This window comes from Nanorana parkeri, unplaced genomic scaffold (genome assembly GCF_000935625.1).
Source record: "Nanorana parkeri isolate BGI_ZX_2015 unplaced genomic scaffold, ASM93562v1 scaffold65, whole genome shotgun sequence".
Taxonomy (NCBI): domain Eukaryota; kingdom Metazoa; phylum Chordata; class Amphibia; order Anura; family Dicroglossidae; genus Nanorana; species Nanorana parkeri.
This window is the reverse complement of record NW_017306333.1, coordinates 2,044,984-2,068,485: the sequence shown is the minus strand read 5'-3', so window position 1 is coordinate 2,068,485 and position 23,502 is coordinate 2,044,984. Positions and strand designations below refer to the sequence as shown.

General features: G+C 40.8%; 1 protein-coding gene across 1 annotated transcript in view; it reads left to right on the top strand.

Moving 5' to 3' along the window:
- The window catches only part of CAND1 (cullin associated and neddylation dissociated 1), a 28,465-nt gene extending 15,918 nt beyond the window's left edge, over positions 1-12,547 (top strand). The window contains exons 6-15 of the mRNA XM_018576363.1: positions 1,477-1,582; positions 3,935-4,080; positions 5,301-5,593; positions 6,069-6,210; positions 6,387-7,880; positions 8,057-8,152; positions 10,211-10,380; positions 10,454-10,618; positions 10,774-10,881; positions 11,885-12,547. Coding sequence (XP_018431865.1) covers positions 1,477-1,582; positions 3,935-4,080; positions 5,301-5,593; positions 6,069-6,210; positions 6,387-7,880; positions 8,057-8,152; positions 10,211-10,380; positions 10,454-10,618; positions 10,774-10,881; positions 11,885-12,109 — 2,945 coding nt within the window. The 3' untranslated portion in view covers positions 12,110-12,547. The remainder of the gene's footprint in view (positions 1-1,476; positions 1,583-3,934; positions 4,081-5,300; positions 5,594-6,068; positions 6,211-6,386; positions 7,881-8,056; positions 8,153-10,210; positions 10,381-10,453; positions 10,619-10,773; positions 10,882-11,884) is intronic.
- The last annotated feature ends 10,955 nt before the right edge of the window (positions 12,548-23,502 follow it).

Genomic DNA, 23,502 nt, shown 5'->3' with positions numbered 1-23,502 from the left:
TGGTCAGCGTGGTCACCAGACCACGCTGACCAATGAGTGCTTGCAATTTGCGAGCAAAATTCAAAATGCATAGGGCAGGACTGCGCTGGACAGTACGGGGTAAGGACAGTACACCTGTACCGGCGGAGGGTAAGGACTGTTTGCCGAAAGGTAAGTATAGCCGGGCGGTGGGGGGTTTTGGGAGAGACGGGGGGCCAGATTTGATCGGGTAATTCCATTTTCCCATATTACCTGGGAAAGTGAACTTGCCCTTTAATGCACATTGTGCGTGTGGAAGAGTTCTGCTGCCTCGCTACCACAATACGGCACAGTGAAATGGCGGCAGCACTCAACGCACACACACAATGTCCTATGCGTGCGTTTATTTGCATGCAGATGGCGTGGGCAGCAGGTTTTTTTTTACATAGTCACTTTTTTAAAAAATATTTCCTATCACATAGGGATTTAAAATCCTCTAAGTGATAGTTTGGAGGTGACAGGTTCTTTTTATGGAACCTGCCCTCCTACACAGAACTGATCTGTGTAGTTCCTGACAGCTGAGGGGGGGCGGTGTGGACAGAATCACTGCCTCTTGTTTCATACAAGTGATCAGATCACTTGAAAACGAGCGGCGGCTCCACACTGCACACTTAGCTCTGCTTGTCCGGAGCGGGGCTAAGTGTACAAAAAAGCTACTCGCCCGGCGCCAGAAACTGCATGTCCCGGGCGTCGGGCGATAGGAATTCCACACCCCTGAGCCGAGAAAGATCCCGACAATAATGTCAAGATCCAACCCACAGCCTGGATGACAGATGGCTCTCCCTTTCTAGAGCCAGAGGCAGCTGTGCCCGCCCCCTCCCGCATCTGTCCCTCCAGTCAGCGCTGGAGGACCATGGGAGAGGGGAATACCTGTGGGGAACAGGGAGAAGGCCGTGAACTGAGCGATCAGCAATAGCCTAGTTGGGTAAAATAATTTTTTGAGACCCTGGCAATGATTTAAAATACAAGTTGGACTAGAACTGGTTGTGTTGTATAGACTAGGAAAAGCTTAGAAACTCTGTTAGGTTTTAATTGTCTGAGGCTTCGTTGGTAAGATTTCCTTTTATTTTCTGTTCCAGGGACACTGTTCTCATCAGACAGGAAACATTTGAAAATAAATCTGTATTAGGGAGCCACACAGCAATTAAAAACCTGGAATCGGATTAAATTCTATCCGTGGTTGGCCCTATCTGCTCGATGAAAGTTGATCATTAGATCTACTTTTGTCAAAGGTACATACTGGAGAATTGTCAGCCGATTAGCGCTTGCAAGAACTTTTCAGGTTTTCCGATCAAAATGCACACCATGGGAGATTCATTCATCCAAGTTGTTAGTGTGGATGAAGGAATCTGTTTTTTTTTTTTTTTTTTCCTCCAATGAAAAAAAGTATATCCATATTTGTACCCAGCTTTAGCCTGCAGCATTTTCTAACCTTCAGCTTTTTTTTTTCCATTGTAGGTGAATATTTGGAGAAAATCATTCCCCTTGTGGTAAAATTTTGTAATATTGACGATGATGAGCTGAGAGAGTATTGCATTCAGGCATTTGAATCGTTTGTAAGAAGGTAAGATTTAATAGTTTCTGTTCTGTGGATCCTTAGTCTGTTTTATTTGTCTGCTTGTAGTGGGCTGGTCACCTCCGAGCTACCTACAGCGTTCCACCTGAGGTGCCCAACACTGGCAGCCAGGCATACTGCCCTCTGCTTGAGTCTATGCAGTAGTTTGAGTTTTCTCTCCCTGCTCTGTCGGTCATGACCGCCGCTTCTGCTCTATCCAGGTAGGACTTAACTTCATTTATGCTCTTATGTTTTGCGCACCACTTGTGGGAATCAGCCTGTAGCCTCTACCAGTGATGTCCTCAGTCTGGCTTCCTTCAGGGCTCCTAAAGCTGCCATGACTATTTTGGTGCTGCCTCTGTTTGCAGCCTTCCTTCATGAAGGCTGGCAAAATCCTGGCATGTTTGTACCTCCCAAGCGACTATCAGTCCTGCACCTGTTGAGGAGGACTTTGTGGTCTGTCCAAAATGGGGGGGAGGCATGTTAGCCTCTGAACTCCTTGGACAGCCAGCCTGCATCTCAGATGGTTGGGTGAGAGAGGTGGTTTCCAGGGTCTGCAAGCTAAAGTTTACCTCACAGCCCCCTCTCCTGGTCCATCACTTCCAACCTGCTTGTGTCACTGCACAGATTAGCAAATCCATGCAGCCCTAGCTTCTCTTCCAGAGCAGGTGTTATTTCGCCGGTCTCTGTGGCAGAATGGTTTTAGGGGGTCTACTCTGGTGTGTTAACAGTCCCAAAAGGGGTTATCCATCTTATTTTATATTTCAGTTTTCATTCAGGTCCATATAGAATTCACCAGGCCTATCAAGTCACTCTTTATGAGGGGAGACTTTCTGGCCTCAGGACACCAAGGATCCTACCTGCATGCCCCCATTTTTTTTCAGTGCATCAGCAATTCCCTTACTTTTCCGTGGGTTCTCTGCACTTTCAGTTTGTGACATTGCCATTCACCATTCTTCTGCTTCTCGGATTTTCACCTAAGGTGCTGGCCCCTGTGATAGTCTTCTGAACTCTTGTGCGATATCTAGATCAGAGTTCAACTTTTTTCAGTTGCAACTTCCTTTAAAAGTATGAAAAGGCACCTCAAGTCAAAAATGTATTGCATTTTAAGGTGGGACCCACACAAAAACACAGTGGGTTTCCCCCCTTTAATGTCACCCCCACCAGTGGCGGACCTAAGGAACAAAGGGCCCTGGTGCAAGATTCAGCCCGCCCGCATCAGACGCGGCTCTGTAATCGCCGGCTGCCGCTCCTCAAGTGGGTCCTCTGCAGGCCCCTGCTGTCTGTCCTCTACAGTGCATGTTTAGAGGGCCGCTTCTGCCTGATTCAGCCAGCCCAAATTGTATACTAGCTGGATCAGGCAGACGCAGCCTTGTAAACAGGCACTGTAGAGGACCCACTTGAGGAGCGGCGGCCGGCGATTACAGAGCCGCGTCTGATGCCGCACAATCAGTTCACCCCTGCAACGGGCCCCCTCGCTACGCCACTGGCCGGGAGTGTCGGATAATCCAACACTCCTGCGGAGAGACCGGGGGCCTGTCGGGTGCTGGATACCAATCCGGCGGCCGGCAACTTGCTGGGCCCCCCCAGGCTGAGGCACCGGCGGTAGTGCCGCCACTGCTCCCCACCGTTTACATCCCAAGTGCGGGCAATGGGCAGGTAGACTTCCTCAGCCGACAGCACCTGAACCCAATGGAATAGTCCGTACACCTGGAAGTGTTCCAGAACCAGTGTCATAGGTGGGAGGTTGCCAGATGTGGACCTCCTGGCCTGCAGGTTCAATGACAAACTGTATAGATTTGTTTATATGTCCAGGGATCTTCTGGTGGAAGCATTGGATGCTTTGGTGGCTCTGGGATCAATATATCCTGATCTACATCTTTCCTTCCTGAAATTTCTTCCTTGTCTGCTCTACAGGATCGAGATAGAGGGCATTGCATTGGTCCTTATAACTGTGATTTGGCCCTGCCCGGCAGATGTGGTACTCGTTTATGATCACGTTCTTGGTGCTACTTTGCTACAAAACTGAGTCATGCTGCAGGGGATTATCCCGGACTGGTGTACAATGTTTTTTGTTTGCTAGTGTCCAAATTGTTCTATAGGCAGTACAACAAGGTCTGTCTTAATCGTTGCAGTCGCTGTCCCAGATTTGGCTACTGTTCAGTGCTTGACATAAAGGTCACAGTTCCCTAACCTTTTTCATATCACCATGTTGTGCAGATCTGAATATCCAACTAGCATAATTAGCTTGGTATTTGCGCGTACAGCTGATCATGTTAAATAGAAGCATCAATTACCCATTCAATTAAACCTTTGCTTCTGAGAAGGACATTTAACAAAGTTTTAAACTTTTTTGTACAGGTGTCCAAAGGAAGTATATCCACATGTATCGACTATTATTAACATCTGTCTTAAATATTTGACTTATGACCCAAATTACAACTATGATGATGAGGAGGAGGATGAAAATGCTATGGATGCTGATGGTGCAGATGATGATGATCAAGGTATTCTTCACTAAATCCTAAAATCTAAAGCATTAATCTGCTTCGTATAGAATTTCTATTTAATTTGCTAAAGACCAGGTTACCCATATGTTGTGGTGATCACATGCACCATTTTACTATTCAGCAAAATAACCCTTTAAATTTGATATTTTGTTTAACTTTATTAATATATGATCTTAATAAAAGAAAAACATGGCAATATATCATTTGGTCTGTAGACAGTTTAGCTTTCATGGTTTTTGATTGATATATACACTCACACACACTCTAACTGAAGTCTAAATCTTGTTTGTTTTTTGTTATCTCTAATGGCAAATTGTTAGTCTGTAAGTTTACTCTAACTATTTGGCTTAGCTTATATGCTGATATGCACATAGTCTGCCATTGAATATCCACTTAACAGAATTCTTGTATGCGTATGAATGTTAGAAATCCTGATAATTCTATAAGCAGTGTTTTTACAAAGGAAATGTTTTGTATTGTTTTAAATTGCATTGGTTATCATGTTTGGTTATGTGCACATAGTGTTCAGGAGAGTAGTTCTTTAAGCATATTTTAGGTTTGTATCGAATGGGGAGGTGTTGAAACCACCCTATGTTTTTGTTACCACTGGAAAAATGCGATGTAATGTCCTTGCGACCATTGTCACCATAGCAGAAAGAAACAAAGCTTTACAATTGCCTCCAGAACAGCAAGTGAGGCGGAATCTTACAGTGGGCATTTTTTTTTTTTCCCCCTAATGACAACGTAGAGATGGCTCCTCTTGCTAATTAGAGATGTATTTATTTATTTGAGATTTATTTCTTGTATTTCTGGCAAAGGAAGTGGTCACTATTTATTTTTTTCCTCTAAAAGGGGTTTTAATCATTCCCTACTTAAACACAAAACATATACTTTAAGTTTTGCAGGCTGTAGTATTTCTAATGCCTGCTGAGAACTCTGACACTCAAAGCTCCATGAAAACAAAATGCTTGGCAACGTTTTCACATTGTTCTGCATTGTGTCATATTAAAATTGGGCTTCACAATCTGGCTGCATTTGAGCCTGCAGTGCAGTTTGAGTTGCTTCACTTGCCAATTTTTTTAGAGAAATAGTTTGGTGCTTTGCTGAGAAAGGTGCTAACATTTACAATGCAGTCAAAGTTATTGGGGAGAAACTGATGTGTGATTTAAAGCCTCTACTTTATGCATGACCACATTGTATAACTTCTTTTTTTGTAGGTAGTGATGATGAGTACAGTGATGATGATGATATGAGTTGGAAGGTCAGACGTGCAGCTGCCAAGTGCCTGGATGCTGTGGTGAGCACTCGTCATGAGATGCTGCCAGAATTCTACAAGACTGTGTCTCCTGCTCTGATAGCTAGGTTCAAGGAACGGGAAGAGAATGTGAAGGCTGATGTGTTTCATGCATATCTGTCACTTCTGAAACAGACAAGACCTGTACAAAGCTGGCTTTGTGACCCAGATGCAATGGAGCAAGGGGAAACGCCACTGACAATGCTTCAGAGCCAGGTTTGTTTTCTACATGAAAATGTATTATAATGTTTTATCGTTTAAAAAAAAAAAAAAGACGGCTGTCTACGTCATTGCATGTAGATTGGATAAGGCACTTCCTTTCATAGGGTGACAACACTGAAATTAACTGATGTCTCCTCCATTCCTGGATAACAACTAAACTAGTTTCAGAGATGCACACAGAAGAGGCTTTTCTGTCTGTTTAAACATGAGCTCCAGGGGGACAAAATAAATGGATAAAGGGGGAGGAGGAGTGGGTAAATGGCAGGATCTTTGTTTTTTTTAATCCCCTTTTTTGAAGTACATATAATGAAAATAGTCCAGTTCTGGAATCGATAAAAATTTTAGTAGATTTTGGTTTAGACCAGTCCAGTGCAGCAATGTATATTGTCTGGTTGCTTGATTATATAGCTTATTTCTTTGGTTACAATGAATGGAAGGTTTATGTTCTGCCTTTTTAAAAAATCTTTAGGTACCAAACATTGTGAAGGCGCTACATAAGCAAATGAAGGAGAAGAGTGTGAAGACGCGCCAGTGTTGTTTTAACATGCTCACGGAATTAGTCAATGTGCTACCTGGTGCTTTAACGCAACACATTCCAGTTCTGGTGCCAGGTAAAAGTTTTTTTTTAATTATTATTTTACCTTTTATGTACCACAAATCCAGCCACTTTTTTCAATCAATACAACGTCAAGGAATTTCATTTTTTTTATGATTGACAGAGTAGATTGTAATTTGTAAGATTGTGTGAAAATATTCCAGTCCTAATTTTTTATTTTTTGTTTTGCAGGGATCATATTTTCATTAAATGACAAGTCAAGTTCTTCTAATCTGAAGATAGATGCTCTATCATGTCTGTATGTGATTCTTTGCAATCATTCTCCTCAAGTCTTCCACCCACATGTCCAAGTCTTGGTTTCACCTGTGGTAATCTGTGTCGGAGATCCATTCTACAAAATCACATCTGAAGCTCTGCTGGTTACACAGCAGCTTGTGAAGGTCATCAGACCTCTGGACCTGCCTTCTTCCTTTGATGCAACACCATACATAAAAGATTTGTTTACATGTACAATCAAAAGGCTGAAAGCAGCAGATATTGATCAAGAAGTAAAGGAACGTGCAATCTCTTGCATGGGTCAGATTATCTGTAGTTTAGGTGATAATCTGGGAAGTGACCTCCCTAGTACGCTTCAAATATTTCTGGAAAGACTGAAAAATGAGATCACACGTTTGACCACAGTGAAAGCTCTAACACTGATAGCAGGTTCTCCTTTGAAAATAGATCTAAGGCCGATCTTGGGTGAAGGAGTACCAATCCTTGCCTCATTTCTTCGGAAGAATCAGCGAGCTTTAAAACTCGGGACGCTCTCTGCTCTAGACATTTTAATAAAAAATTATAGTGACAGCCTCACTGCAGCAATGATTGATGCTGTACTGGATGAGCTTCCACCTCTTATTAGCGAAAGTGATATGCATGTGTCTCAGATGGCCATAAGCTTCCTGACAACGTTGGCTAAAGTATACCCATCCTCTTTGGCAAAGATCAGTGGATCAATCCTCAATGAACTTATTGGCTTGGTGCGGTCACCATTGCTCCAAGGAGGAGCACTAAGTGCAATGTTAGAGTTTTTCCAAGCCTTAGTGGTGACTGGAACTACGAGTCTGGGATATATGGACTTGCTCCGTATGTTGACTGGACCAGTTTATGCACAAAGCACTGCACTTACTCACAAACAATCATACTATTCTATTGCCAAATGTGTGGCAGCGCTTACTCGAGCATGTCCTAAGGAAGGTCCAGCTGTGGTTGGTCAGTTTATCCAGGATGTTAAGAACTCAAGGTCCACAGACTCTATTCGCCTCTTGGCTCTGCTTTCACTAGGCGAGGTTGGCCATCATATTGACCTCAGTGGACAGCTTGAGCTGAAATCTGTTATACTGGAAGCTTTCTCTTCTCCTAGTGAAGAAGTCAAATCTGCAGCTTCATACGCACTTGGAAGCATCAGTGTAGGCAACCTTCCAGAATATTTGCCATTTGTTTTGCAAGAGATAACTAGTCAACCCAAGAGACAATATCTTCTGCTTCATTCCCTCAAGGAGATAATAAGTTCTGCTTCGGTAGTAGGCCTCAAGCCTTATGTTGAGAATATATGGTCTTTACTGCTTAAACACTCTGAATGTGCTGAGGAAGGAACAAGAAATGTAGTTGCAGAATGTTTGGGAAAACTGACACTGATAGATCCAGAGACCCTCCTGCCACGGCTTAAAGGATACTTGGCTGCTGGTATGTCTTGTAGTTTGGTGACTAGTTTTACATTTTACCCTGTCAAATTCTTCTTTGAAAGACTTTGCAGTACATTATTTTCACTATCTTTTTTTAATGTTATTTAGATTTTAGTTTTAACATAAGAAGTTATCCGCTCTCTTTGTATGTTCATATATTTGTGCATTTTGTTTTAGGTTCGTCTTATGCACGAAGCTCTGTGGTAACAGCTGTTAAATTTACAATATCTGACCATCCTCAGCCCATTGATCCGCTGTTGAAGAATTGCATTGGTAAGCATGGGGTGTGGTTAATTCTAAAGTGGTTATTACAGTGGACATATGCAGATTGCTCAGTTGCCCACATTGTAATGAGTCGAATATCTACCCATGGTGAATTGTTTAAGCTTTTAGAAAGTAATATGTGCTTTGTAAATTGATATTTATGTATCACTTCAAAACACAAATTGCTGCCATGCAATTATATATTTATTGTCTTGACATTGTCTGCTGAATTTATTGGACACATGTACCAAAACTACAATGGCGGTAATTTACTAAAACTGGAGCAGACAATATATGGAGCAGTTGTCCATGGTGGCCAATCAGCTTCTCTCGTCAGCTTGTTTAGTTAAACTTTAAACATGAAAGCTAGAAGCTTATTGGTTGCAATGCACAGTTGCTCCAGTCTTTGTACATTCCATTCAAGGTGTAATATCACACTAAATACAAGGTATGTTCTAATATTTATCTGTAGTACAAATTAGCAGTTAATGATTGCTTGAGTTCCATCCAGGATACTCTTATTTCCTCCTGAGTAATCATTTAGGGTAGATATTTTTGTTTGACAAGGTCATATATAGTAGAGCTGCAGCTAACGATTATTTTCAAAATCGATTAGTTAGCCGATTATTAGGTTCGGTTAATCGGATAAACAATAAAATAAAGTTTAAAAAAAGGCTCCAGTGATGGGACTACTAGTTTGTATTGAGGTTGTAGTCCATCACAGGAGCAAGCTTGGAGCGGTGGAAGTAAAAAGAAAGATAGTGTGGTGTGCAATATAGTGAAATGGAAAGTGTAAAATTATACAGCAATGAATGCAGAATACCGCCAGCTATAGAGGAATACAACAAATCCCAGCAATAGTACATAATAGCTGGAGGCATTCTGCATTGCGCTGTATAATGTACTATTGCTGGGTTTTGTAGTCCTCTATAGCTGGTGGTATTCAGCATTGCACCTCTGTATAATGTATTATTGCTGGGATTTGTAGTCCTCTATACAGCGCAATGCAGAATATCACCAGCTATAGAGGAGTACAACAAATCCCAGCAATAGTACATTATACTGTGCAATGCAGAATATCAGCAGCTATAGAAGAGTACAACAAATACCAGCAATACATTATACATACAGTGTATAATGTATTGCTGGGATTTGCATTCCTATGTATAATATACAGCACAATGTACCATCAGCTATAGAGGAATACAAATCCCAGCAATACATTATAGAGTACCATGTGTGGGGAAAGTGCAGGCTTACCTGAGCAGTCTTCCAGCAACTTGCTTCTGAGATCGGGCCTGTCTATCGGCGGCTGTCATCCCCCCACACCTGCTCCTCCTTACTACATCTCCCCGCGTCCCTGTGCCGATCGTGGATGTGGGTGGGCGGTGAGTGTGCGGCGTGTGGAGCATGGATGCGGGCGGGTCTGGCAGCGGCGAGCGTGAGGTGGGGAGGAGGTACGGCGCACAGCGTGTGGAGCTGTGAACAGGGCCAACTGATCGGAAGCCGATTAATCGATTATTGAAAAAGTTGACAACTTTTTCAATAATCGATTATGTCGATTAGTTGTTGCAGCCCTAATATATAGATGTTGCAAAGACAGACCAGGTTCTACAAAGCTTGGTGTGGTGAGGGACCCTTTCATTATAGAAATATAAGAATTTTGGTATTAAAGGTGCAAACTCTGAGATCCTGATCCTGGGTTCACTACAGACAGAATCTCTGGTCTGAAACAGGTATGTATCCTGAGATGTGTGCAAAATCTTAAACTCCTTTCCTGCATGCAAGTAAGCAATTCATTAGGTATTGGGGATAAAGATGACCGCCCTGGAGTCTCCACCTTTAAAAACCAGTCAGTGACCGCTGCAAGATGTTTATTCTTAGATTACAAGTAAGGACTTACTCCATGATGGTGTCAAAAATAGGAAGTTGGGAAAAGTGTATGAAATGGGCATGCAATACTGCAGGGAAACGTTAAACCGCAATTCGTCCTCTTTAAATAACAATGTATTTATTTATAAAATCTTCTTGCATTACTAGTGTGTTAACTTGTATTTGCAACCACAGGTGACTTCCTGAAAACACTGGAAGATCCAGACCTAAATGTTAGACGAGTAGCCCTTGTGACGTTTAATTCTGCTGCCCACAACAAGCCTTCACTGATCAGAGACTTGCTTGATTCTGTGCTTCCACATCTGTATAATGAAACAAAAGTTAGAAAAGAGCTAATAAGAGAGGTTAGTAGTGTGTGCGTGCATTTTTCTCAGACAGCTGCTGGTTACTATTCTCAATTACACTTCTTTATTCCAGGTGGAGATGGGTCCTTTCAAGCATACAGTTGATGATGGCTTAGACATCCGGAAAGCAGCCTTTGAGTGTATGTATACTCTTCTTGACAGCTGTCTGGACAGACTGGACATCTTTGAGTTCTTAAATCATGTTGAAGATGGTCTAAAGGATCATTATGACATAAAGGTAAATGTGCTTTTGGTAATTCTTTTTAGGTTCTTAATTTGTACAGTATTTAAGTATAACCAATTCCAAAATAAAAAATTTAGGATGTATTACTAAGTGACCTTGTCATTAACTTTTTTGTTTTGTTACTTAAATGGTTTTTCTGTTTTATTTAGATGCTTACATTTTTAATGTTGGTTAGGCTATCCACACTCTGTCCAAGTGCTGTACTGCAAAGGTTGGATAGACTGGTAGAACCCTTACGTGCCACTTGTACAACTAAGGTATGCAACATAGTTGTTTTTGACAATGACATTGATAAGTTTAAAGCAGTATGTTAATTTTAATGCATGTGCCAGCAATTTCTTGTACCTTACTTCCCTTTTACTCTGCTGCTCCATGTGTCCTGGGAAGCAAAGTAACATTTACTCACAAGTATATAAACAAAAAGATATACTTTGTGATGAACCTAAAATTTGATATACTAATCACAACTGAATCATGATTTGATCTTTCATCTTTTTCTATCATGATCTTTTGATATAATCTGTGGAATTAAGACTGTTAAATGGCAACTGTTACTAAAGTGCAAGTGTAGTTACACTATATAACCTTGCTTATCTCTCCTGAGCTAAATTATAATAGGATGCTCACTCCATCTGCTAATTTACTAATGAAAGGCTGCTGCAATCTGCTCCGAGTGGCGTCTGGTTACAGCATCCCTTCAATACTTGCTTTAAAAGCTGCCACATCTGCATTGAATCATCATTGACTTATTTGGGGGTTCCTTTCGTTCTCAGATGGCACTCTTTAGGTGTGTAAGTGCTCAATGCTCAAACCCAGGCAGCATTGAAAACATTATGTTCAAAACTAAGCTGCAGTTGGCTTCCTGAGATATGTAATTGGGGTGGGGGTTTTCTGGTAAAGTTTCTCTGGAGGGTGACCTACTATATACAAGGTGAAATATGCTAAATATAGATCTTTTTGGAAAAATATACCGTACTTCAGTTGTAAACAATTTTTAGCAATTTAATATCTTTATGTTTTTAAATCAGCGTGCCCAAAAATACTTGTTTACATAATCTGTTAACACATAGCCTGAACTAAGAAAAAACTTTTTTTTTTTTTTTTTTGGTGTACGGATGGAACAAGATAAGTACAGACTTCCCTGAGACAATCTTCTCTTGTACTTTGATAATAGGACACAGCAGTCTTCTTTTCTGATTATTCACATGCAATATAGTTGTTAATACATAAACTTTAATGACCATTTCCATATGTCTTCAGGTAAAAGCAAACTCTGTGAAACAAGAATTTGAGAAGCAAGATGAACTAAAACGTTCAGCAATGAGGGCAGTGGCAGCACTTTTAACCATTCCAGAAGCAGAAAAGAGCCCGTTGATGAGTGAATTCCAGTCCCAGATCAGCTCAAATCCTGAACTAGCAGCCATATTTGAAAGTATTCAGAAAGATACTTCCTCTGCTAACCTGGAATCAATGGACACAACTTAAACAGCTATATCAAGGAGGGACCATAACATTGAACCATAAAATGCACTGAAATTGACAGGTTCTAAAAGAGGAAAGAATGAAATATCTTAAGTTTCAAGCTTCACAATGTTCCACTTTCTTTACACTTTAAGAAGATGGTTTGGCTTAATTCCATTGTTGCTTTTTGTAGCATTGATTCCAGGAATATAAATGTCCATAATCAAGATATTATTGGTTTGACCATTTTAATAATGGCTATAGCTTAGAACACAATGTTTGAAGATAACTTTCAACATCCATTTGCCCTGTAATGTTTAGGATTAAAACTGTTAAAATGGACCATGAATATAATTTTTATTCCATATTTTTTTCTCCAGCAGCTGAACACATGGCTTTTTGTACAACTTCTCTTCTGTTTCTTTGATTCCACTACATAAAAAGTTCTGGCTTGCAGATCTACGTCTTTGTAATGTTCATTATACCAGACCTGTCCAGAAAGTAAATACCCCTTCAAATCTGTTATGGTAGAGGTCTTTCTGCAATCTGCATTTAGTTTGCATGAGCGGGTGCACAAATAAGTGTAATATATATATATAAAAACGCATGCAATTTTACATGAGTTGCAAATTGACTTGCAGTTTTCCTGTTACACAACATATAAGCATTTGGATGTGCTATAAAACATTAGGTATATGTGATCGCAGAACACAGTGCAATGTAGGCTTTCAGCAATTTAAATAGCCTGTTTCAAGAATACTTTAGAACATGTAAAAGTACGGTCTTTACTTTATCAGTGTTTTCCTCCAAGCACAACATTCCTAACCCTCTTGTATACCTTTGTACTTGTGAGCACTGTTCTCATGCTCTATTTCAATCTTATTCATTGCAAGCTTACCAGAACTAATCTGGCTTGGCATGTAAGGTTCGAGGTAAACTGCTGTTCATGGTATATGGGTATTTTTGCTTTGTGCAAAATATGTATTGGCATGCTCCCTTTATCACCTACAGGGTTTTCAACTTTACAACTTTCCTACAGTAAAATTCTAAGTAGAATTGGAGGAAGGTGTGTGAGTCAATAGCTTCCAGCCGTAGGAAAAGACAAAACAAAAAATACATGGATTAACAGGCTTATGGGTATATCTGTAGTATACAAGGGCCAGAATACTGCTACAGTTTGATATCCAACCAGAGAACCGACAATTGCTGTGTTCACAAAACATTTACCCTTCAAATCATGGCATGTTTTGGACTTTTGGCACTCCTATCTTTAGAATATTAGTGTACACTCTTCCGAGGGTGTTATATATATTTAAAACAATTGTGTGTTGAAGGCTGCCAAAAATGGATAAATGGGACAGCATAATTGTAATCAAATCTAGAGGTGTTTCTCCTGTGATCTGGAACTTGGAAACTCTTTAAAACTGGATGTAATCGAAAACCCATCCTCCTGCCGCCTCCACGTTATCTACTTTTGCATTGTAAGGATAATTTGATTCATGATTTGTGTGCCTTACAATTGTTAATACGGCTAAATGGGTGTTTGTCCCCCCCTTTGGCTTATTTACTAGCTAGTAAGTTAAATGTTCCATATAAACTGTGGTCACCGTAAGCCACAGCTGCTACAGGTCCCAGACACAAAGAACTCATGTACTTATCCTTAGTCGTCACTGTAGGTATGTACATTTTACAGTGCCCTATATTTGAGTCTTTTTTTTTTTTTTATAATTTGAAAAAAAGACGGTGGAATTTGTAAAAACGTTATAGTTTCTCTAAATGACAGTGGATAAATTAAACTATAATTATTTAAAGACTATCTTGAACATCTATTTTTTTAGTGCATGCCAAAACAAGGGCCTTTTACTTTTGGACTGGAGGTTTATTCAAAAAAAAAAATGTTCCCCCCCAAATTGTCTTCCAGGACATCACATGAGAGGCCTCTTGCTACGGAACAGGAAACATCACTAAAAACACTTTTGTGCCCTATATTTTAGTTTTTTTTTTTTTTTTTATAATTTGAAAAAAAGACGGTGGAATTTGTAAAAACGTTATAGTTTCTCTAAATGACAGTGGATAAATTAAACTATAATTATTTAAAGACTATCTTGAACATCTATTTTTTTAGTGCATGCCAAAACAAGGGCCTTTTACTTTTGGACTGGAGGTTTATTCAAAAAAAAAAAAATGTTCCCCCCCAAATTGTCTTCCAGGACATCACATGAGAGGCCTCTTGCTACGGAACAGGAAACATCACTAAAAACACTTTTAAAATAAAGTCCTTTTGTTGATTTGTCAGTTATTGTCTTGCCTTCATCTGAAGGAGACACTTTGCTTGAAACTTGGTAGGAGGCTCATCTGAGGATTCTTACCGGTTCTTTATCCACCCCCTTTTGCCTCACCTTCCCTGATGGGGCTCTGATCCATCCTTGCCATCTAGTCCAGTCCTATTTATGGACAGAAAGAGGTCTGAGCCCACTGCCTTTTTTTAGTGCCTGTAGTCGGCCGGTACTGGGGAGGTGACTTCCCTCTTGGTGGACCAGTCTGGTGTGGTTACCTTCTCGTGGTGGTTAAGTAACGTCACTGCTGGGTATGCACCAGTTCAGTTGACCAGTGATGCCAGATACCAAGTCTGTGTGGGGTAATGTCACTGCCTGGGAGCCGAAACTCTTGGTTCCTGGGCTGCAGGGCTGACGCATCTTCTAGCCAAGCCTCTTACAGAAGGTGATGTGAATGCTGGAAGCCTATTATGGGAGTTTCTTCCCTGTACTTCCTGCTATAATTAACCCAGGATCAGACCGCGTCCCCCGCAGTGATAGGTGCTGGTAAAATGCAGGAAAGCTTGTAGTCGGCGTTGTCTCCCAGTTACCTGTGTTTGTAGTCTATGGTTGCTACACTTCTTTCCCCTCAGTTTTCGCTGGGCCCTGTCTGCGACACTATATGCCTGGTGCTAGACTTCAGTTGTCCTAGAACCGATGGCTATACATCACCCTTGGCAACCTGGTTCATTACCCTAATGATGGCAGGCCTGGGACTTTTTTTTTTTTGTGACCCATGTGCTGTATTTGGGAGTTTGATATAGGCCTAGTTAAATATGATGCACACTCTCGGGGCTCCTGCCTAACCTATAGCTGCTATGACAGTGGTTTTGGGCACACAGAGCATGTCCACACATCTCTACCTAGTGCAGACAGTGTTATTAGCTGACTGTTATTGGTTTTGGAGATAGTAGTCTGTGGGGAACAGAACAGATTGTGATCCTAAGAAGGGGTCTGAAATTACTATAAGGTCCATTTAGGACTGCCCTGCCACAGTTTCTGGCAGTGCAGACACGAGCCTGAAAATTTGGTTGTACAATACGTGTACTATCTTTTAGAAAGTTGCAACTTCCATACATCGCCAATGTATCTTGAAATGCTTTAGTATAAGATTGTGATGTGTGCGGGTCACTCTATTTTATCGCAAGACAGATTTGGCGGTATCCCGGAATATGTATTTTTCCATTTGCTTTGCAGTTGGCACTTCACCCTGCTATATCTATCCAAGTTTTACTTGATAGTAGATTGTTCTTTACTTCTAAGTTCCTTTTTACTTTTTTTTTTTTACTTAACTGCTGCCTAGGTGTGTTTTGCCTCCCAACCTTCAGGCTGTTTGCTGCAATCTCTGTGTTACACTATTTCACTTCTACTTTGTCTGCATGTACCTCATATGCTTACTCTTGCTAAGATATATTCAGGTCTGGTTTAAAAGCTGTATCCTTTTTGGGTGCTGGTGTTGTGTTTTGTTATGCATCCTGCTCCTCTATTTAACCTTCTCTGACTACCAACTCTTAGCCTCTAGGGGATTACCAAAAGTTGAATGTATTGCAGGTAAATAACCAGTAACTTGGTTTAAAATATGGTACAACTCAGGCATAATATATGATTTTTAGGGCCACGCAGTCTGTGTAATCCTAACATTTGTCTGCTTGCAGTATATGTATCATGTATCTTATTTGACATCACCACAACTGTGGCCATATGCATTTTGCAATATGTTTTGTCCGTGTTCTTACATACAATAAATTGGGATCAGTTTTCTTTTAGATTAATATTTTGTGTATTCATATTGTCATTTTATCATGAATACACCTATACATTTGTTGGTACCCTCAAAGCGCATTGAAACAATGCATCACTACTGAAAAGTGATGTAAACCGTTTTCTAATGAATACCTGCATGCCTTTTGGTATATCATAGAGTAAATCAAAAAGTGTGAGAAGAGATACAACATTGCTTATTCTACAAAGATATTCTAAAATGGCCTGGATAGATTTATATTATAAAAATAATTTAGAAATAATTGGATCATAGTGACATTTCAAACTATTTTCTGTAAGGAATATCACAAATGGTTTTTAAATCTTGTAGTCAGTCAGCCTATTTAAATGGAGAGAAGTAGACACTTGTTAGGCACCATTGTGCACCACACTAAACATGGACCAGAGAAAGCAAAAGAGTTACCTAAGGAGTTAAGAAAATTATAGGCCATCATTTCAAAGGTAAAGGCTACAAGGCCATTTGCAGCACTTGATGTTATAAATATTAAGAAGTTAAGAGTGTAGCTAACTTTCCTGGACATGGCTAGAAAATCAACCCCAAGATTGGACAGGATAGTGTAAATGGACAAAGATCCAAGGAGAACCTTCAAAGACATACAAGCTGAACTCAAGTCAAGGCAGTTCAATGTGTGTACCATTGAAGAAATAAGTCACCAGCACTCAAAGAGTTTAAAAATGAATAAGTCCTTTTTTATTGGACAATGGTGTCACGACCATCAAAAAGAGCCGACGTTTCGGGGCCATGCAGGGTCCCTTTCTCAAGGCAGACATGTGCCTTTCATTATCTGCCTTGAGAAAGGGACACTGCGTGGCCCCGAAACGTCGGCTCTTTTTGATGGTCGTGACACCATTGTCCAATAAAAAGGACTTTTTCATTTTTAAACTCTGAGTGCTGGTGACCTATTTCTTCAATTGTTCGTTTTGCACGGTGCCATCCGTGGAGTTACTACAAGCACCATCTTCGTTTATTGGCCGGGACTGCTGAAAGGTGTGCGGAGAGCACCCTCACCTAACTGCAATGTGTGTACCATTCATCAGTTTTTGCTGCATCTGGCATTGGGTGCATACAATGTGTGTAGAGCAGATGCCTCTAAAGGTTGACCATGACATTTTACTTGTTTTATTTAAAATATTCAATGGAATCAAATTTAAATCAATATTGAATAAACGATGGATGCCAGTTACGTGGACATACCATAGTTTCCCAATAAATGAAGCAGCTCTTTTTTTGAGATTAGACTTCATTATGTTGTATTTTATAGTTATTTTTCTCATACGTGGCAATTCAGCAGCAGGGGCTTCATGCAAAATATATTTTTTAGTGATTATACTGTATTTCCTGGGCCTCATACATTGGACGCATTTATAGCTGGGTATTTACGGGATTGTCTATTTACAGTTCGGGATGCAAAATAGTTTTTTGAATGTTTTGCTATTCAGAAAGTCACAGCATAGTGTTTGGCAGCAGGGATCTACTGCATGGCATTTTGTTACTCAGTGTGTCCTGCATAAATGTTACATCTCTTAGCCCTTTACATGACATTTGTTGTGCTAGGAGCTGTTGGTGGTTATCCTATACCAGAGTGTAAAACCCTTTACATGACTTACTATGTAGATGGTTGCTGCAACAATAAACCATTGTTTTAGGCTCATACCCTATAAGCAAAGGTTTCCCTTTTACATTTTACATTATATTATATTACATTATATTCCCTTTTACATTATAAGGTTCTAAGTTTTGGAAGAAGGCCCCTAAGGTGAATGCACAAGTCTCTAAAATTTCCACAAATGCTGCATTCCCATTTGAACAAATAGGATCCCTTCAAGTCCCTATTCAAAAGGTGAATTTAGCCCTAAGAAATGGCAATCAAGATATTTTGTCCAAGCATCAACACCTCAGAGAGGTCACTAAATCTTTAAAGATTATCTAAAAATGAAACGGCTCTTGGATTCCCTCCCAGTTCTAACCAATGCAGTGGATTACATCTGTGATGCATCACTGAAGAGTATTTGCATTGCTGCCAAAACAGCAGTCTTATCGAACTTGGCAAGGAATGACCCTATGGATTAACTCTTGGTGGTGTGATGGGTTGTTTAAGGCTAAGTTATGTGGCTTCCCCGTGGAAGTGGAATTTTTGTTCATCAAGACTCAACATAATCTTGGACAATGTGGTGGACAAAAAGAAAGGGTTCCAGAAGCAAAGGAAGCAGTTTAATGAGAGGAATTGTTGTTCTACAAGAGGTCAGTTTAAAAACAAAGTCTTGACTTAATAGTGGCAGTTCTAGAGAAAGTCCAGGGGGATTTTTGTTTAAACGCGACAGCACTGAGAATACCTAGAAGAATGACTCGGTGTGCCTCCTAGGAGAAGACTAGAAGGATGAAAGAAGATCACTTCAAACCCATGGATACTAATAACAGGCTGCAGTCTGGAGTTTGTGGCCCAGCTGTCTCAGGTTTTCAAAGTGACCCCTAGACAGTCTTTTCCCTCCCTGCTCAATGCCGTGGAGAAGTCAGTGAACCTAATGATCCTCCTGGAAGTTCTTTATACCAACAATTTTTTTGGTCCCCGAACCAAATGGGACTTTCAGGACAATTATCAATTTGAAACCTCTCAGTTCTTGAAATTCAAGATGGAATTGGTAAATTCAAGTATTATTTTACTTCAGAAGGGATTCTACATGGCAACCCTAGATCAAAAGGATGTTTTTTACAGTGTACCGATTACATTAAGAATCCCAAAAATATATACAAAAAGCTGTTCACCTGGGGAAGGAACTGGTGCATCTGCACTTTCAGGTCCTCTCATTTGAAGCATTGCAAGCCCTCAGACTTTTCCCAGAGTTGATGACAGAGGTGGCAGCCCATTTGAGGGCAAACAGAGTTCCTTATAGTCTTGTACCTGGTTGATACATTCCTGGCAGCACCATCCAAAGAATACCTGAACTATTAAGTCCCCAAGTATGTAATTTACAGCCCACTTTGAGGTGAACCATTACCTGAGCAAAGTCTAATCTTTCTCTATCTTGTTTCAAGATCTTTCTGGGTTTCCTTTTGAATGCATAACAAAAGATGTCTATTTTGATTAGGAGGTAGATGTTAGATGGAAAGTTTCACCTTCAGTTTTCCCACCTGTAAAGCTGTTTATCCTGAATATCTCTCAGGTGTGCTGCCATGGAACATAATGGAAAACACATTACTGTTACAGGTAATTCACAGGCTTATTCCATTGGTGTTTGCCCCTTTTTTGCTACTAACATTACTCACTGAGGGGGTGTTGGGTTACGCCAAATTTATTAACTATTTCCTGGCCCTCACAGGGGGGAAGTCTCCCAGGTCTGCTGTGAGGGTGACCAGGTTGAAAGAGTATTACTGGTAAGAGTAGGTTATGTTTTACTAGTTAAAAGGAAAATAGCACTGCGCTTCACAAACTCAAAATCTGTTCCTAAAATGTGAAAAAATTGTATAAGTTGTGAAATTGTCACAAAGTGATAAAACAATTTTGTGTTATACACAGCACCTGTGTTGCACAATGCCTGTGCTAATAGTTCAGAAAAAACTCTTGGTCTAATGGTCTAGACCAAGGGCGCCCACTATTTTTTGTCTGGAGATCTACTTTTCAAATGACGAGCTCATTGAGATCTACCAACGAAAAAACACCTGCATTCAGGGGCGGGAGGGGGCGTGTCGGTGCATTGAAGTCAATGGCACCGCAGCCAGGCTCCGCAGGCAGGCCCCTCGCCCACAGTGTGATCGCCTGCATTAGTGCCTGTGTTCCAGTCCAGTGCGATCTGCAAAAATGCTGCGAGCACTATTTTTGCAGATCGCACTGGACCGGAATGCAGGCACTAATGCGTTCCGAGTGCGGGCGATCGCAATGTGGGCAAAGCCATTGACCAATACAGCTCCGCACCTGAACGCAGGGAGTCGGCCGGCTTACATTCCAGTGCGCCCTACAGGTCCCGGCGTCCTGTCCTCCCGTGGTGCTCGTGTGGCCGACGTTGCACATGGGGTGTCCTGCACCTTTCCATCTGCAGCGTCTGACGCATTCAGCCGGCAGCCGGACGAGCACCACGGGAGCATAGCCGTAGCCAGCTCCTTTTGCGGCTGAGAAGAAAAAAAACAACGTTTTTTTAATTTATTTTTTACTATTTTATTTATTTTATTTTCATTATTTATTTTAATTTTTTTTAAATTTTCATTTTTTTTTTACTCTTGTGGCTTTGGGGAAATATTAGGGGTCTAAAAAGCCCCTTCATATTTCCCTTTTAAACTAGAAAAAGAAATTGAGGACACATAGTCCTCAATCTTTTTTTCTGCAGCCTCTATTCTAAATGAATGGAAAGCACAGAGGCTTCCCATTCATTCAGAAAATATTTACTATCAAGCTGTTTCTGAATGGGGAGGAGCCTCTGTACAGAGTGCTTCTCCCCATTAAGAAACTCATGAATGAACGGGACGTGATGTAAATCACATCCTGTTCATTCATTTAGAACTGTGGACACATAGTACTATGTGTCCCCAGGTATTTACAAACACTGGAGTGATCAGACGATCGCTCCAGTGTTTGTCCTGCACAGAGGATTGGTACATACTACTGACATGTACCGATCCTCTGCCGCTCGGCCACGCACAAATGGGCTCAGCTTCTCCTCTGCATCCCCCCTGCTCTCCCGGGCAGAGGCAGCAGGGGATCCGACGAGAAGTGAAAGAGCACTTCAGCCGCGGGGGGGTGGGGGGAGGGGGGGTGTCGGAGCCGATGTGACAGAACGGACGAGCAGTGAGGGGAGAGAGAGGCGCCGGCTGTCAGATCCTGGCCGAGCGTCTCTCTCTCCCCCTCTCTCCTCACCGCTCTGCATTAGTTCTGTGACAGCGGCTCCGTCCTCCGCCCTCCCCCGCTGCCGGTTCCTTCACTTCTTCTCGGATCCCCGCTGGGGAGAGCAGCGGGAATCCAGAGAAGCGGCGGGAGGAGAGGACATGGCGATCTACCAGTGATCGCTACGCGATCGACTGGTAGATCGCGATCGACCTTGTGGGCACCCCTGGTCTAGACACTATTAACCATAATAAACATAGAAAAAAAAACAAAAAACAATATACTTGTGCTAGTACATCTCATAGAATGTGTACATAATAGAATAGAAAATCCTGTATTAATTCTCAAGTGATGTACACCTCCCACTTAATCTACATAACGATATGTGAAGTCCATTACTTCTTGATACAATAAAGTCATTGAAATATGTGATCTATTCCTTTTTCCTATTTTGGGTGTACTCCCCTATTAAGCACAGCTGCTTTTAGAGTGTTATTTGATTCCTAGTGCAGTTTTTTTTCTATCTAACATGTTTTACTAGTTGTCAGTCCTGTTGTAACCATGTATAAAGTTAGTCAGAGGCCGATATGTGTATTTTGGCTATGTATTCAATTTTTTTTCCAATATGGTATAGACTTTCTGCCATTTAGTTCTACTGTTCTATCGCTTTTTTGGGAGATTCATATACCTGGGTCCGCCATATCTGTAATGTTCGTGGTCAGCACTTTGGGAAGAGAGTTCTCCAGACTTGTGTCCCTCACTAATGTGGTAAGTTATCCTCTCGTGCGGCCCTGGAAAACCATTTGGGAATTCAGGTTGGACTTATTGGTAACTTGATTTCCAGGAGTGTTCAAGGAAAGCAGGGATCCTGTCCTTGTGTTATGATCCTTTTTCTGTTGAATTTGTTTGGCTTCAGGTGATAAGCTTTAGTTCATATTACTCAGTCAGGCAGAAGGATATATTGCGCAACATAAAAATTTTCAACTACCACCATTTTATTCTATAGGGTCTTGGCATTCAGAAAATATATAATGTTGGGGGGTTTTACGTCATTTTCAGGCCTAAAATGTGGAATATAACATGGGTGCAAAAATGGAAAAAAGGGCCTCAGTCATGAAGGGGTTAAAGTGTTTTTAGTGATGTATTTCTTTCTAACGCTAGATTTCTGGGCTTTGCCTGTATTGTGCCTGCAAATTTATGCTTTTAGGCATTTACAAAGAAGAACAATATTAACATTTAAATAAAACAAAGTCTCTTACAATTTTATACATTGTTATACATTTTTAAACAAGGATGACAAAGTGATGCTGCACTGAGATTTCTGCAAGTGAGTGTGTGCTAAGCTTCCAACAAGCTATCCATTTTGTAATGTAACTAATATTCAGCCTGCTCATATGTGTCAAATGCCCATGCCCAGTTTTCCTGCTGGTATTTTTTTTAAACACCTAAATGTTTTACCAGATTTTTTTTTTGTTTAATTTAAAATGTTTTGGTCTGATTATTTTGTAACTTCAGTTAAATACTAGTTTTCATCAAAACTTCTTTAACTGCTTGCTGACCAGGTGTTTAGACACCCTTCCTGGCCAGGCCATTTTTCAGTGTTCAGCGCTGCAGTGCTTTGACTGACATTTATTCCGTCATGCAACGCTGTACTGAAATTAATTTTATACCATTTTTTGGGGACAGATAGGGCTTTCTTTTGGTGGTATTTAATCACCACTGGGGGGTTTATTTTTTACTATAATAAGGAGAAATTACTGAAAATTTTGGAATTTTTTTAAACATTTTTAGAAAACAACTAATATTAACGACTTTTTTGGTAAAATATAAAAGACTGGGTCACGTCGGGTAAATAGACACCAAACATGTCAAGCTTAAAAATTGCGCGCACTCGCGAAATCGCAAAAAACTAGCATACACAAAAATTGGCCATAAGCGACGCTTTAAATGCTTTTACAGCTCATCAGTTTAGTGTTATCAGTGATTGATGGCCCTAGAACTATTGCTCTCGTTCCGACATTCGCGTCGATATGTAACGTGCGGCGTAATGGGCGCAACCGTTGTTTTTGCAGGTATGCGCACCTGACGCATGTTTACATGCATGTATGTAGGGGTGGGGACTTTAAAAAAAAAATTTGTTTTTTTTATTCTTTTTTATGTGTAACTAAAAAAATTGGGGGGGAAACTTTTTTTTTTCTACTTTTTCCCCCCCAACTTTATTGCTATCACAGAGGGGGCTGAGAAACCCCTGTATGTGATGGCAAAAGAGGTGACAGGTCCTCTTTATGGAGACATCAGGGGTCTCCAAGACCCCTAATGTCACCTAGGACCCCCCCTGAAGAAGCTGATGAAGCAGAGATCTGCTTCATCAGCTTCTTTCCAGCATCTGAAGCTGGAGAGTGACTATCTGCTAGCAAGCAGTAGATATATGTAAAAAGTTGAAACAAGAAAAAAACGCTTTTAAAGAGGTTTAAACTTACCTGTGTCTTCAACCACGCACTCCCGT